At 43.1% G+C, this 14,816-nt stretch overlaps 1 protein-coding gene across 3 annotated transcripts in view; it reads left to right on the top strand.

Annotated features, from left to right (window-relative positions):
- Positions 1 to 12,549, top strand: part of MBOAT1 (membrane bound glycerophospholipid O-acyltransferase 1) — a 107,080-nt gene extending 94,531 nt beyond the window's left edge. For 2 of the 3 annotated variants that reach the window (XM_004473166.5, XM_071210994.1), the window contains 3 exons: positions 1,988 to 2,120; positions 6,461 to 6,612; positions 11,265 to 12,549. In XM_004473166.5, coding sequence (XP_004473223.2) covers positions 1,988 to 2,120; positions 6,461 to 6,612; positions 11,265 to 11,388 — 409 coding nt within the window. In that variant the 3' untranslated portion in view covers positions 11,389 to 12,549. Of the gene's footprint in view, positions 1 to 1,987; positions 2,121 to 6,460; positions 6,613 to 7,234; positions 7,438 to 11,264 lie in introns of all 3 variants that reach the window. The other variant, XM_058285299.2, reaches the window with a different exon arrangement.
- The last annotated feature ends 2,267 nt before the right edge of the window (positions 12,550 to 14,816 follow it).

Here is a 14,816-nt window from a genome sequence, read left to right as displayed (position 1 = left end):
TTTATATTAGTGTCTAGGCCCTATAAATGCAGATGTAGAAATGAGGGTGGTTTGAGAATGTCATGATGTAGCATATTTATTTTAATTTTTCAAACACTTGATAACTGCCCTTACTGTGTTCTAGGCACTCATTGAATCCTCCTGTCAACCCTAGGAGATGCTGGTAGTTATTATCCCCATTTTACAGATAAGGAAAGTTGAAACACAGAGAGGTTATATAACTTGCCCAATGTCACACAGCTGGCAAGTGACAGGTATGAGCCAAGTGTTCTGTCTCCAGAGTCAAGCCCTTAGCCTCTGGGCTATGATGTCTCTTACTCAAAGAGAAGCTGTTACTCATATATCAAGGACTGTCCCTGTTAGCATGAAATAACTGATGCTCTCTATGTTCAGTTGGTAGCATTAAAAGTTTTATGGTACCCCAGATGTATATGCTTTTTAACTTTGTATTTTGTTGCTATTTCTCTGTCCTTTTTTGCCTATATGTTTCAAAATTAGAAACATTACTCAATATGAAAATAATAATGTGTCCTTAAAGCAGCAAACACTAATTAGTGAATATGCTTATCATAATGGGAAGAGAGAGAGTATACAAAACAAATGAAGTTTTAAAGCAGGATTCTGCTGTTTCTGATAAACAGCATCCTTTCATTTGGTCAAAATATTGGGGTAAAAGAAGAGGGAATCAAAATTAATGCTTCCGAAATAAGCACACACAGCGTTTCCAGAAAATTGATTTGAACATGCTGTCTTTCCAACTTTACTCTGAATATTCTTGCTATTAATTTTGTAAATCCTTTTAACCAAAGCTTTCTTTCTGTATATTGAGTCATCCCAGTGTGCTAGGAGTCATACAGACTCCACTGGAAGCTTATGTTCCAAGATGATTGACCATACATATATGCACATTTAAAAAAAAAAAGAAAAAGAAAAAAAATATTTTAAAAGTCATTTTAGAAAGTGAAAGATTTCGTTCATACAAAAAGAAACACAGAGGTGAGTAAGGAGCAAACATCTGTGCACCTAGCCCTCATTTCAGAAAGAAACAGTAGCAGTGGGGTTGCAGGGCCCTGTTTTCCTCCCCAAATATATTCCCTTTCTTCCTATGAAGAGGGAACCATGATCCTCACTTTGTGAGTAAGTCAGTTACTTTGGACAACCTGAACAGTGCTGGACTGGTGTGAACTGTTTGGATTTCCATTGTACTTTTTATATGGGTCATCCTATTTAGTAAACCATGTATAGAGGCAATCCTCACTGCGCTGTACAGTGTCATTGGCAACTTGTAGGCTGAGATTGGGGAGGAAATAACTCTTAAGACCTTGTTTTAATAAACAACCAAGAAGCCAAAGATCTCCAGGGTGTTTGAAAATTTCTACGTCCTTCCATGTCACTATTTATGGCAAATTCATGGATTGAAATCATTGGACACTCTGGGACTCTAGCACGTTGATTTTGTGCTAGAGTCATTGCCAAGGGAGATAAAAATGGGTGGCAGCATCCACCGGTTAGATGGCATTGGGGCCAGGCTGGAAAGGTGAATTAGTTTTAACTATATAAGGGGCCCATTCCTAAAGAACTTTATCCTGGCTACAAAATTCTTATTGCCAGCAGCACGTCCTTGTCCACAAGTGCCCCTGGTAGATGGGGTCATTTGGAATAAGTTTCTGCAAGGTGGGTGGGGAGACAGTGGCCATGTGAACCTTTATTTGATACAGTGCTGTCATTTCGTTGTGGTGGTTGAAAATTCGTATTCATCTCCTAAAAAGGCTGAATTGTGAATTGCCTCTCTGGAAGTGTTCAAGAAATCCGGAGAAGCTCACGCTGCTTAGATTACATTGCAAATCCCTGGATAGCATGAGGGAGGCATCGCATCAGTAATGGAGCAAGTGCTCAAGTGTGCAGTCTGATCCAAAGAAAAGCAGGTGTCGGAAGCAGTTTCTGGTATGTTTCATGCATGGCTCATTGTACCTTCCTGTCTTCGCAGTGTGTGCTATGAGCGGGTCCCGTGGCACCCCACACTGCTAACCTTCATCCTGTCTGCTTTGTGGCATGGCGTCTACCCTGGATATTATTTTACCTTCTTAACTGGAATCCTCGTCACCCTAGCAGCCAGAGCGGTAAGCTTCCTGGAATCATAGGGCCTTTTCTGTAGCAATCTGGCACTGGTGAGTTTGTTGCCTTTTTGGTCCCTGTGGGGAGGGGGATAAAGTGGGAGGGAGGGGGAATGTGATGTTTGAAGAATCAAACAAGAAGACAAGTCTTTCCATTAGACAGATATTTTAATAGGAACTGTTCATTAAAAAGTGGGTTAACCATTTTATTGTTGGAGCAATTTTAGATTTATAGGAATATAAAGTACAGAGTTCCCATACATGTCCCCCCCTTCCCCTCTCACTAACACCTGGCATTAGCGTGGTACATTTGTTATGGCTGATGAACCACGCAGATACATTATTTGTACTGAAGGCTGTCGTTTACATTAGGGTTCACTCTGAAGGACTTCCATTGGTTCTACAATAAATACTCCACTTAGTTTATCATTTCATTAGCCTAAACCTAGAAATAATTCACAAAGTCTCTGAGCAGTCAGAAAAATCACAGCCACAGGAACTGGAGACTGATACAAACTCTTACACTTTCATGCCTAATCCAGTTAACTTAGTTTGTGTAAAATTCTTTCTGAATTTCATAACTTTGGCTACCTAGGATTTGGGGGGTAGCCTTCAGTTTGTCTTTGTTCCTACAATTTGCTGGTTGTGGAGCAGGATAACAAAGGAATGAAAAATATGCCTGACCTCAAGAAAGGAAGCTGAGCATGCATATAAGTAATTGCAAGTCCAAGGCTTTACTTGTAAATACAGAGTTATGTGCTATGAAATTGAAGAAAGAAAAATTGCAAGCTATTTATCCACGGTAATCAGAAAAAGTTGGGGAGATCAATTTTAGAGTTTTAAACAATTTTTAACAAATCAGTTTTATTTTGTACATATTAATTAAGCATAAATGCAAAGTGTACCATCAGTGGTATTCAGTGTAATCACATATTTGTGCATTATCATTTCATTCATTCTTAGAGCACTTTCATTATTCCAATAATAATAATAATAATAATAATAATAAACAAACAAAACTCATCACCTCTCAGTCTCTTTATGCCTCACCTGCCATGCATAGCTGCTGTTCTTTTTTCCTTTTCCCTAGTGTATTTGTATGTGTATTTTGTAAAAACAGTCTTATACATGCAATATCACCCATATTCATGTTAGTTTTTTTAAACAGAGGGAATGGCATGGGCAAACTGTAGAAGCAGATGTTGAGAGCTGTTGGAGAACGGCAAGTAGTTCAGTTTATCTGTGGCTGGGAAGAGTCTTGCCCTCCAAGACTCAAGGCAATAGGGAGAAATTTAGTGTTTTTGAGCAGGGATTGCCATGAGAGTTGGGCGTGAAGAAAGTCTTTTGGTGGACACTGATTACAGGAGAGAGAGGGACGAGATTGCAGATCCAGATGGGCAGCTGGCATGTGCTAGAAGCAAACCCACAGCTGATGGGAAGGAGGTTTTTCAAACGACCAGCCAGAAAAGCAGAGAAATGCAAGGCTGTTTTAGGGCATGTATAGCCCTGTGTACCTCAGTAGTCTCTGAGGGAATTATGATGATAAAGTATAGCATAGTTACACAACAAACAAGTATTATTTGTATAAAGATGAGCCTGTATTGCCCAGAGAAAGCTTAATTGTGTTGTACATTTTTTCTTTGATGAAGCAGGTAAATGTATAAAATATCTCAGAATGATTTTCATCCTCTGAAATGGTCAGAATTTTTTTTTTAAGTTTAATTTTCAGTTATCTGGAAAATTCACTCACATAGAACATCTTTCCAGGATGCTTCACGGTATGTCTGAGAAGCCACTGAGATCATTACAGTGAATGAATGAATCAAGTTAAAAAAATAAGATCTTATTATACAGTTTACTTTCTGCTTCTTTGCATTATGTATTGTCATCGAAGGAAATAAAATGGATCTAACATGCTAAATAGCAGTTTTTGGTACGAGTTAGGTTGGTATCTTTTGCAGTGATGAACTGGTTAGATTTTAGTGGTAAGCTTTTGTTTTTGTGATACTCATTACCATGAAATAAAACTGTCTGACGTTGTCGTAGTAGGCTATCAGATGTGATTTCATTGATAATGATTGTGGCCTTCCTAAGTCAGGTGCCAAGGATGTTTAATGACACTACTGAGCAGTATTTTGGGGGGCAAATTTGGGAGCCACAGCATAGCGATTGCCTTACTGTTTAATTTATTCTGTGACTATTTAAGGAGCCCTACAGGGTGCCAGTCAGTGTGCCAGGTGCTGGGTGATGCCCGTCAGTGTTCTAGGTGCTGGGTCATGCCAGTGAATAGACAAGAGTCTCCCAGCCTCTCTGCCCCGTTTTAGGTAGACGGAGTTTTGCCAGAAGGTTTTGCTTTTCATGCTGATTAACACATTTTTTAAATAGAGTGTTTTTTAATTTATTATTTTTATTTCTATTTATTTATTTTTTAAATAAAATGTTTGTGGAACATCTTTATACACAGAAAACAGGGAAGGTGTTCTCTTTTTTTTTCATTCATGTACCTACTCAGACTATACAAGAAAAATAAAGAACAAATGGTTAATATAAACTAAGAAATAAAGGCCAGAATTTTGTTTGATATATTCAGAGATGTATTCCTTAAAATGTCTTTATTTCTGTGGTCTCATCTGGTATAGAGGCTTTGATTAATATAAAGCCATTCTTCTGGATGTCCCAGAAACACTTTTCATAAATGAGTCAGGAAGGGGTGGACAGGATGGGGTTGATGGAGCAGTCTGCCCATTGTTTTCTGAAAGGGGATGAACTCAAGGTGTCACAAAGTGTCACAGGCTGCTGGAAGGGTCCCTAAGTGAAACCTCATACCTGCTGCCCAACGCTGCCCTTGCTTGCCCTGGTGGATTGACCTCTGGCCTCTGGCCTTGGCTTGCCAGGGAGCATGGGGCTCTGAAGCCTGTCCTGCCCTAAGCCAGCCAGCCATCGTTCTCAGCTCTGGCTTTGGTCCTTGGAGCTGGGAATTAGGTCTTTCTGGAAGGCAGTCTGGTCATTTGTGTCAAAGACCTGGGATGGAGATTATCTTTTGACCTAATATTTTCCATTTCAACAAACTGTTTTTAAAATGGGGATAATAACATTCAGACAATAGGATTGTTGGAAAAACTGACAAAGATGGTAAATGGAGTGTTTCAGCACAGGTGTGGCACACAGTAGTCCGTGAATCAATGGTAGCTGCTATTAGTAGTAATAGTAATATTACTTGTATTAACTATTATCCAAAGGAAATAATTATGAAACAGCAGAGATTAATGTTTATGGGTATTCATCACAGAATTGCTTAAATTGCAAAATGGGGGTGGTAAGTAAGAAAGGCCAAAATTTCCACAATTAACTTAAAATCATTTGGAGACTAGTATTTACTGGGATTAATATTACTTTTCACCCAGGGAGAAAAGTTCACAATATATTGCTAAGTGAAAAAACAGGCTAGAAAATATATTAATGCCATTAAAATATAAATGTGAAAAAGGTGGGAAAGATATGTGCCAAGTTTGGTTTTTTCTTCTTTAAACTTTCAATTTTGAAATAGTTTCAAGCTTACAGGACGGTTGCAAAAATAATACAAAACCCACTTTGAGAATTTCAATATCACCCCCACCCCTGGAGAGACCCAGATCCACCAGTTTTAACATTTTGCTTCATTTGCTGTATCATTCTATCCGTCTGTCTGTCATCTAAACATTTGAGTGTAGATTGCATACATCATGCTCCTTGAATGTTTAATACTTCCATGTAAATTTCCTGAGGACAAGAATATTCACTTCTGTAACCACCTTATGTACAGTTTTCAAGTTCAAGACATTTAACATTTATATAAAGCTTGTAGTCTATATTCTTATTTTTTTCATATGTCCCTATAATGTCTTTTGGGGTCTATTCCCCTTCATTATTAGATCCAGCCCAGGATCATGTATTTCATTTAATTGTCATTATCTCTTCAGCTGCTCTTTTTTTTTAAATTGGGGAAACACGAACTTTCCCAGTTCAGCCACTCCCCATTCAGTGGCATTAATTGCACTCACAGCATTGCACTCCCCTCACCACATCCGTCACTGAACTTTCCCATCGTGCCAAGGTTTTAAACAGTGTCTTCCCTTTAGGAGACATGAAAAAAGACAAAAAAATTAGCGTAGTTGTTCTTTTAACCTTTCCCACAACGGACCAGTGTATATTTATGTTTTTTAGTAATAGAAATCACAGAGATGCTTTGTCTGAAAGTGTGCCTCAGCTGGCCTGCTGCTTGCACAGCCTGCGTCCCTGTGGTGTGCTCCTGCCTGCCCGAGTCAGTCCTCTTTTCTTTTACCCCCCTTGCCTTCCGTGGCGTGCAGGTGAGGAACAACTGCAGACATTACTTCCTTTCCTCGAAAGCGCTCAAGGCTGCCTACGACGCACTCACCTGGGCCGTCACCCAGCTGGCCGTCTCCTACACTGCTGCGCCCTTTGTCCTGCTGGCAGTTGAACCCACCATCAGCCTGTACAAGTAAGTGCCCCTTTCTCCCAACCGCGGTCAGCGAACGTGTCTGCTTTCTCGGTGCTTGACTTAGGACTTGGCAAATGGAATACCCCAGGACTAAGGCTTTCCAAACGGGACTTCTGTATGAGAAAGGCTCATCCATAAAAAGCTTCAGGAAGAAGTGGCTGGCCTGGAGATCCCAACGTTCCGACGCCAAAGCACACAAGCAGGTGTTACAGGACCCCTCGCGCCACGCATAACTGAGTGCGGGGGTGTTCGTGCCAGGGGCTTTTGAAAGGCCAAGCCTGGATTAAAAACTCAGAGGGCGAAGCTCTTCCCTTTGGCTTCTTTTCTTGGGAGTTAAGATACGTTGGCAACTCTGGAGCATTCTGCAAGAGGAACAGAAACGGGCAGCAGCTGGGTTGGGTAGTTTCCAGAAGAGCTTTGCACTCCTCGCTGAACTGGCAGCGGTGGTGGGGCTGGGGGTCGGAGTTGGGATTTGCACATGGTATGTGGGAAGTAGAGTGGCATAGGAGGATCGCACTGAAGACAAGGGGCCTTTCAGGAAAGGGCTCCAGACCCTTCTATCCAAACACGGGGGCCCAGGTGAGGGACCTGTTGTGGCCTACCGTTATTGTTTCACTCTTAGGTTTGAGTCGCGTTTCTCCACTCTCGAGCAGTGTTTGGAACCTGGGCTTGAGCACTGCTTGTGTAACCCGGAGCCAGCTGCTGACCTCCTTCCCCGGTGCTGCTTCAACTGCAAACCGAGGCTGAGAACAGACTCCACCTCCCAGCGCCGTTGCTGGGCTTCCGGGAGATGAATGCAGAGCCCAGCCCAGGGCCTGGCACACGGTGTCTACCTAATTTATTGTAGTATTAGCTAACTCTTATTGTTTGATGGGTTGCATAGGCTTTTGTAAGTTAACTTTGGAGCGGAGCTGTGGTCAAAGGCAGACTTAGAAATAAACAGTGTAAAGGTACCTGCTTTGTAACTTGGGGATTCTCTGTAGTTAGTGAACTAGTCAGGCACGAATCAAAGGGAAACCTTTACTACTGGGTGCCTGCACCAGTGTCTAAAAGTAGGATGCATTTTTTCGGGTTATGGGAAAGCAAGGTAGAGGGAACTATAAATACTCACCAGTCAAGTCTGTTCTGCCACAGAATGTGTTTCTTTAGCACCAGTTAGGTCCTGCACGATTAGCGACTAGGAAATGTGTAAACGTAATATACAAGTTGTGGTTTAGAGTTTCCTAGTTATGGGGATCCAGAAGAGTGGGAACAGAAGTATAGTGTTCAGCAAAAAAAAAAAAAAAAAAAATCGTTTTCAGCTGCTACAAAGGCAGGAGCCAATTAAGTGTATTTTAAGAAAATTAAACTTGAGCACCTCTGCACTGGGGTCCCCCACCTCCAGTGGGTGTGCCCCAAGCCTGCGTCATCCTGGCAGGTCTTGCCTCCTCTTTTACTACCCACCAGCAGCCCCACCTGCCCACAACTCCGCTTTCCTTCCCCTCCCCTCCCCTCAGTGCCAGCCAGCATTTGCCCTCCATTGTTTTCTGCAATTTTAACACCCCCTGAGCGTGCTTGTTGTCCTGGGTGCTAATTGCTTTAGTTAGAGCGCTGACCATAAAGCTGCATGAGTTTTGAGTTGCTGCTTCTAACGTGGTTTCCCCCTAATTTTGGTATGTTATGTGCATGACATTGCCGAATGGGAGATTTTTCAGAAGTCTCTTTCCTGAGTTATCACAGAAATGCCTGTGTTCAGCTCGGCACATAGCACTTCACGAACGCCTAAGTGCGCTAAGCGCTGTTCCAGAGGCTGGGGATGGAACGATGAGCAGGAAATGGAGAGTCTTGGTGCTCGCAGAGTGATGAGTCGGTGGGAAAGGCAGGCAGTTGCTGACGGATGGCCGGTGAAGGGCCGAGTTTCACAAGTGCGCACACCAGGCTGATTCAGCCCGAGTTGGGGCGCAGAGGGGGGAAGTGGCATTGGAGCGGAGCCCCCAGGCCGCACCCTGGCTGGGCCCGGGCGTGGTGCGGTGGGCGTGGTGCACAGCACAGCCCTCTGTGGGAGGAAGTGGGTGTCCTGAAGACCCCGGAAAAGTCAGTGTGGGCGAAACATAGACCCCAAGGTGGAGTGGTGAGCTAGGGAGAGAGCGAGCTGCAGGCCGCGCCTTGTTAATTCTCAGAATAGCTCAGGGAGGTAGATATAGTATCCCTGTTTATCTGATCGGATGGGGAGACTCAGAGAGGGTGAGTCATTTAACCAAACTCACACAGCACCTTAGTAGTAGACCTGAGTTTCAGACTCAGATTTCCTTAACCGCAAGATCAGTAGTGCAGTAACTGAAAATGTCTTTAGGGGAAGCTGTTTGTGAAGAAAATTACTGTTTCGGGATCACACCAAGTGGCGGTTTGTTTGTGATAACATGCATGTACCCAACTAAAGTGTGTTAATTCCTGCAGTTAGGCAGGGACTCTGGGGGCAAAATCAAAATGTTAGTCTAGGTTGCTTTCAAATAAATTTCATTTTCTTTTTAAAAAATTGGAGTATTTTTTAAGCACATTTGTTAAAAAATGTGTGACATTTATGCCAGTTTTATGAGTTTCACATATATCAACCTCGTGTATGTGGTTATCATAAGTGCTGATATATATTTATATATATATAAAATTTAAATTTCCTACCTAGATCAACACATGTGGGTACTGAGCATTTGAAATGTGGCTAGTGTGGCTGAGGGACTGAATTTTCAATTTTCTTTAATTTTAATTAATTTTAACTGAAAGTAGAACTGCCCGCAACTACTATAGATTGTACCTGAAAAAATGTTTTTGAAATCACTGAATCCAGTGAAAGAAATGAAAATTTCATGGCCTTTTATTGAAAATGAGGCTGGTTTCATTCCAGATCTCCTTTGCCTGATTTTCTGTGGTTGGACATGCAGTAACTGGCAATGAATGACAGTTGAATGCAAATCTCCTTTAAGCACAGCCTTTAAATGGTTAACATTTAAATTTCAAGTGAACCTCCATTTTTCTGCCCAGTCACTTTTCAGTCTAATCTCTGCCTTCAATTTCTCAGTCTGTCTTTTTTCCTTTAAGTTATGAACGAGCCCCAAGTGGACATGTAAAGGCATCACGAAAGAACCCTTCTGTGAAGTCACTTGAAAAGCAAATCCTCACACGTTAATTTGTCTTCAGTGTGTATGTTTAGATCGCACATTCTTAAACCCAGCGAGCAGGAGTTGGGCATTTGTATGGAAACTTTGGCAGCCAGGAGACTCCTTGAGAGCAAGAACCCTCTTACTCACCTGGAGTCTCTTGTCACTGCCCTGCAGTCTCAATAAGTCAAATTGCATTATTCCTGTAATGGAAAGGGAAATATTCCTTCCAGTTTTAGAAAATATGAATAAGTTCCTAAACTCACTAGTGGACTGAGTTTATTTCCTCTTAACTTTCAAGATATCTGGATTTAATCTAACATCATCGCTCCAGTGTAGATTTGGCCACACATGGAAGGTTAAGGGGAAGCCTAAGAACAAAGTATATTTTAAATAAGAAGCAAGCATTCAAAGCTGGAGTTAACCTGTGACAAAAGCAGGTGCCCTTGAGAATTACCTGTTGAATCAGTGAATTTTTCTGGACGGCTCTTTTTTACTCTCAGCAATGCGCTGATTTAGACAGTAATTTATTTGGCCACTCGCCTGGAGCCCCTGGTTAGATTCCCAGTCCTCAGATGTCGTGTTTGCCACGCCCTGGAGAGGAGTGGCATCTTGTAGCTCTGTATCTGGCACTTTAACGCTTTGTGTATCTGGTTGAAAGAATAAGCGAATGAAGCTGTGTTTGCTAAGCTCTGTACTTCACTTAGTCTTGACTGTTAGGCAGACATTTCCAGGGTGATAGCGCCTGCTCAAAATTGGGCAAGTTTGGGCCTGTGGGAGTTACCAAGTCCAAGGTGCTTGGCCTGAATGGCCATAGAAAATGTGGAATGATACAGACATCAGTTGTGGTCTTTTTATTCCCTCTTGACAATAATTTTCCTTCGATCTCAAGAAGCTTTGGAGGAAAGTGAAGTTCAGCCTTCCCAAATGGATATAGAACAGCTCTACAAATGCAAACTGCTTCTGGTTACTCAGGTTTATTGATATGCCTAGTATTGATTCAGTGTCTTAATTTATGCAGTAAAAGTCCACAAGCCTCAGAAGCAAAACCTGTTCCTCGTTAGTCTGGATGAAAGTTATTTTCAGGGTTATGGACCAGGTTTTCAAGATCTTCATCCTCCTGCTCACACACACAAGAAGAACCCCCTGCACTTGGGTAGAGCATTTTGGGTGAAGTGTTAGTTGCATTTAGGGAACAGGACGGAGGGTTGACTTTGGTCCTCTGCATCTTTCGACGTTGAATGCAGAGAGTTCTGGCCATCATGTGGTTAAGCCTCTTGGCGTGCTTGCTCTGGCAGTGGGACAGTACCATGTGGCTCTGCAGGTAGGCTGGGGGCTGGCTCTGCCCAGGCTTGTGGTTTCAGACCTTCCAAAGGGAGTTTTCCGTGGAACTGGATCAAGGTGAGTCCAGACACAAACACATCTGCCTCTGCTAAAAGCCGCACAGCACTCGCCATCCTGAAGATGGTACAGCCTTATCCTTGTTGGAGCTATAATATTGTGTTTTTTTTTTCCTAGGTCCATGTACTTTTATTTGCACATCATAAGTTTCCTGATAATACTGTTTTTGCCAATCAAACCACAAGCTCATACTCAAAAGCGGCCTAAGACCCTGAACTCTGTTAAGAAAAAAACAGATTGATACCTCCAAGGGCAAGCCAGAAATGCAGAACTTTTGAACGAGGAGATGAAAAAGCTCAAAGGATTCTCCAGTGACTTAGAGGCCGTGTTTACAGACATCATTTTTTTTTTCAAGTGCAGGGAGTAATTTCATGAAGCCTTTTGGTGTGAATGGACAATATCCAGCTTATTCATTTTGAAATTGTGTAGGACATTTGAGTGGTGTGGAGGTGTGGGAAGAAGGTGTCCCAACTGGAGAGAATGAGACATACCTGCTGGACTCTTGGAACTTGGCTTTTCTGGCGCGCAGAGGGCAGTAACAGGCAGCATTTGGATGCTGGGAAGCTGGGCGGTGGTGCCAGGTTTCTGAGGAGATTGCTCAGGTTCATCATGGGCAGATCAACCAGAACGTACCCAGGCATGGCTGTTCCTTGGCAAGCCCCAGACCTTTGAATGGTGCCGTTGCTGGCTTGCAGGCAGACATCACAACTGCACGCAGAAGATGGAGGAGGAGGGGGCCAGGGCAGGAGGTTTTCAGGGCACCGCAAACACTGCAAGCCAGGAGGGCCTGATGTGAACACTTGCATGGACCGAGAATTGGGCACGCCCTCAAGTGGGCTGCGTTTTCTCCAGGGATGGACCCCTTCACTTTTTTCCTTCTGAACTGAGCCAAGACTGGAAATCAGGAAGTCTCCTGCACAGGAACCTTGGGATGGCTACTGTTTTCCTAATGTTTTCCATTTCAAGCGTGCCGTCTGCTTGCCCGGGGATGCCCCTGAGAAGACACGCCATCAGTCGCAGCAGGATATCCTTTAAAGAAATACTTTTTTAAAAAGTAATTTGAAGTTATATAGAGGTTTGGTAAGAAGCAGCCGCTGTCTGACACGCGCTCTTTTTTCCCTTTCATTACATGGAGGCATTAATGAACATGGCCCTGACGTACACATGAACTGATTTTCATTTTCCAGTATCATAGCTGACTAAATCCACCATTGTTTTAGTTGAATTGTTGTCTTGGAAAACAAAAATTGAAAAACAGTTTTCTTCCTGTCTTTGTTATGAATGTGCTGTGACTCCTTTTGGGCACTTCTGTTGGGTAATATTGTACATGGGAGAAGGAAAGAATGGTATTAAATATTGTGGAAAATAATAACAATGACAATAATAAAACATAGAAGCTGCAGTGGTGTGCACTTAATCAAATGGCTTGGGATGAGAGAATTTGTTCAAATCAGATATAAAAAATTAATTTTTCATGGAATAGTATGATTCTGTATAAAGGAAGTATTTCTGAACAGAATAGTTGCTTTTTGTGAGTCTCAGTAGATATTTGATATTCTGAAGTACGTCTGCACATTTTAATAAATGTGTACAAACAATGTTTTACTGTATGAAAGGGCACTTGGATAGTTTTGTTTTTTGGTATGACTTCTGATCCTCCTACTTGGTGGGAAGAATTACTCCCCTTAACCGCCCTTCCCAGATGAGAAAACTGAGAATCAGAGAGGTGTTTGCTAGCTTCCCGTGACAGCTGGTAACTAGGGGCCCTTTCACGAGGTGTCCTGCTGGTATGGCATTGAACCTTCTCGGGAACTGTCATCGTCACACTTGACTAGCACTTCTCTTAGGACATTGAACATGAAAGGAAATATGTTGTCCCTTAAAGAGTTTATGTGGTTCTGGTACTAGAAGAGAGATCTAGAACCTGAATTTTAGTCCTCATGTGGGATAATGGAATTTAAGTACCATGTTTGGTCCAGTGTACAAGACTCACCCCCGTTTGGATTAATTAAGTTGGATTTAAAATTTGGATCTGAGTACAGGTTGGATGTGACACAGTGGGAAACTGAGGCTGTACGCATGAGAAAAGATAGTTTGTTACTCCCACGTCCCAGAGAAGAGGGTTGAGGTCCATGAGGGGTAGGCAGAAGCTCCGTAGGCTTGGGTGGCTCAGCCAGCAGGTGGGGAACACTGGGCAGGGCAGGAGAGAGCCGGGGGCTTATGCCTTTTTTGTGGGATGGGGGTTTGTCGATTTTCCATAGGAGTTGGAGATTGGTTAGTTTTTGAAGTAAACGTGCCCAAACAGCAATGGGACTGGGGGTCCAAAAGTGTGGGGATGGCGGGCGTCTCATTTGGGACCAGCGATGGGTTGGGGTGGGTGTGGGTGGTGTTTTGGCGGTGGCCACAGATGCCTTTTGGGCTCTGGGGACATCTGGGCCTGAGGCTGGGAAGCTGCTTCCTAACCTAGGTCACAGGTTAGCACCGAGGTAAGTGGCTGAGCTGAAGGGAGGTGGATGCCAAGGAGCTACAAAAATGCCTGAAAGTTCTAACTCCAGGGAATTCCTGGGGCAGCCCTCCTTTGCTGTCTCAGGAGGAATAGTAGGTAGAGGGGTAGTGTTAGGGATGGAGGCACCTAAAAGCCCAAGGGTCTGTCTCCAACGGGACTTCTTTGAGGTGCCAGAGCAAGAAAACGCACATCTTGGCACACCAACCAAACTGGGATAGATCGCCATCGGCACAGGGTGTGCGAAATAATTCCTATTACAGCGAAATCTTTGAACTTGTAATACGAGTTATGATTGGGTTTCACTGTATTTAAGTATCTCCATTTCCGAGGGAGGAGCTTCTGTAGAGGAAAGGCGGCCGCCGGGGTGACCAGCTGCCCCAGGTTCCATGTCCTGGGAAACCCCTTGGTCCTGGGCAGACTGGGAGGGTGGCCCCCTCCTGACTACTCATCATGGAATGCAGTGGGAGGTAAGCCTCCAGTCGGGGCTCGTGGATGTTCCTTGTCAGATGTAATGACAGGTCCTGGGCCCCCCCCCAAAAAAAAGAAAAAAAACCTCCTTAGGAACCGCTTTTCTCACTGTGACTTCCTGCAGTACTAAAAGGGCAACAAGTAGAAGAGTGCTTAGGTACCATTTTCCTCCTGAAGACTATTTATCATTGGGGAAAAAATAATCTCAGTTTGGGACAAAGTTTAGACAGCAGGTTGGGACTGTTTTCATTGCCTTAGATTTCTAAGCTGTCCTGAATATATATACTATGCATTTGATAAATATGCATTGGATCAATGAGCTCTCAACTTTAAAGAAATACTTTTAGGCTTTGTTTTTAGAAAAGGCCAAATGTAAAGTATTTTATGTGTTTATCTCTTTTACTTTTTAAAGGTCACTATATGGAACTGTTCAGTAGTTGTAGAAAAGCAATTATTCGTTTCAATCTGAGATTTTGACTGGTTAAGGGAGAAAAAGGACAAAAGGATAAAGTTAGGAAAAGAGGGGTTGTGAGCAGCACGCCAGAACTGGTGTGGCATGCCCCTCCCCCACCCCACCCCACCCCCACTCTGCTCTTTGGGCAGCCAGACGGGTGCCCTTCCAGATAGCCCTCTCAGCCCGCAACCCTGCTGCCCGCTGGAGCTACACAGGAGGTTTTAAGACAGTGTGTTGATGC

The sequence above is a fragment of the Dasypus novemcinctus genome, chromosome 22 (assembly GCF_030445035.2).
Source record: "Dasypus novemcinctus isolate mDasNov1 chromosome 22, mDasNov1.1.hap2, whole genome shotgun sequence".
Lineage (NCBI taxonomy): Eukaryota > Metazoa > Chordata > Mammalia > Cingulata > Dasypodidae > Dasypus > Dasypus novemcinctus.
The sequence above is the reverse complement of the archived record's forward strand: the minus strand, read 5'-3'. Positions and strand labels throughout refer to the sequence as shown.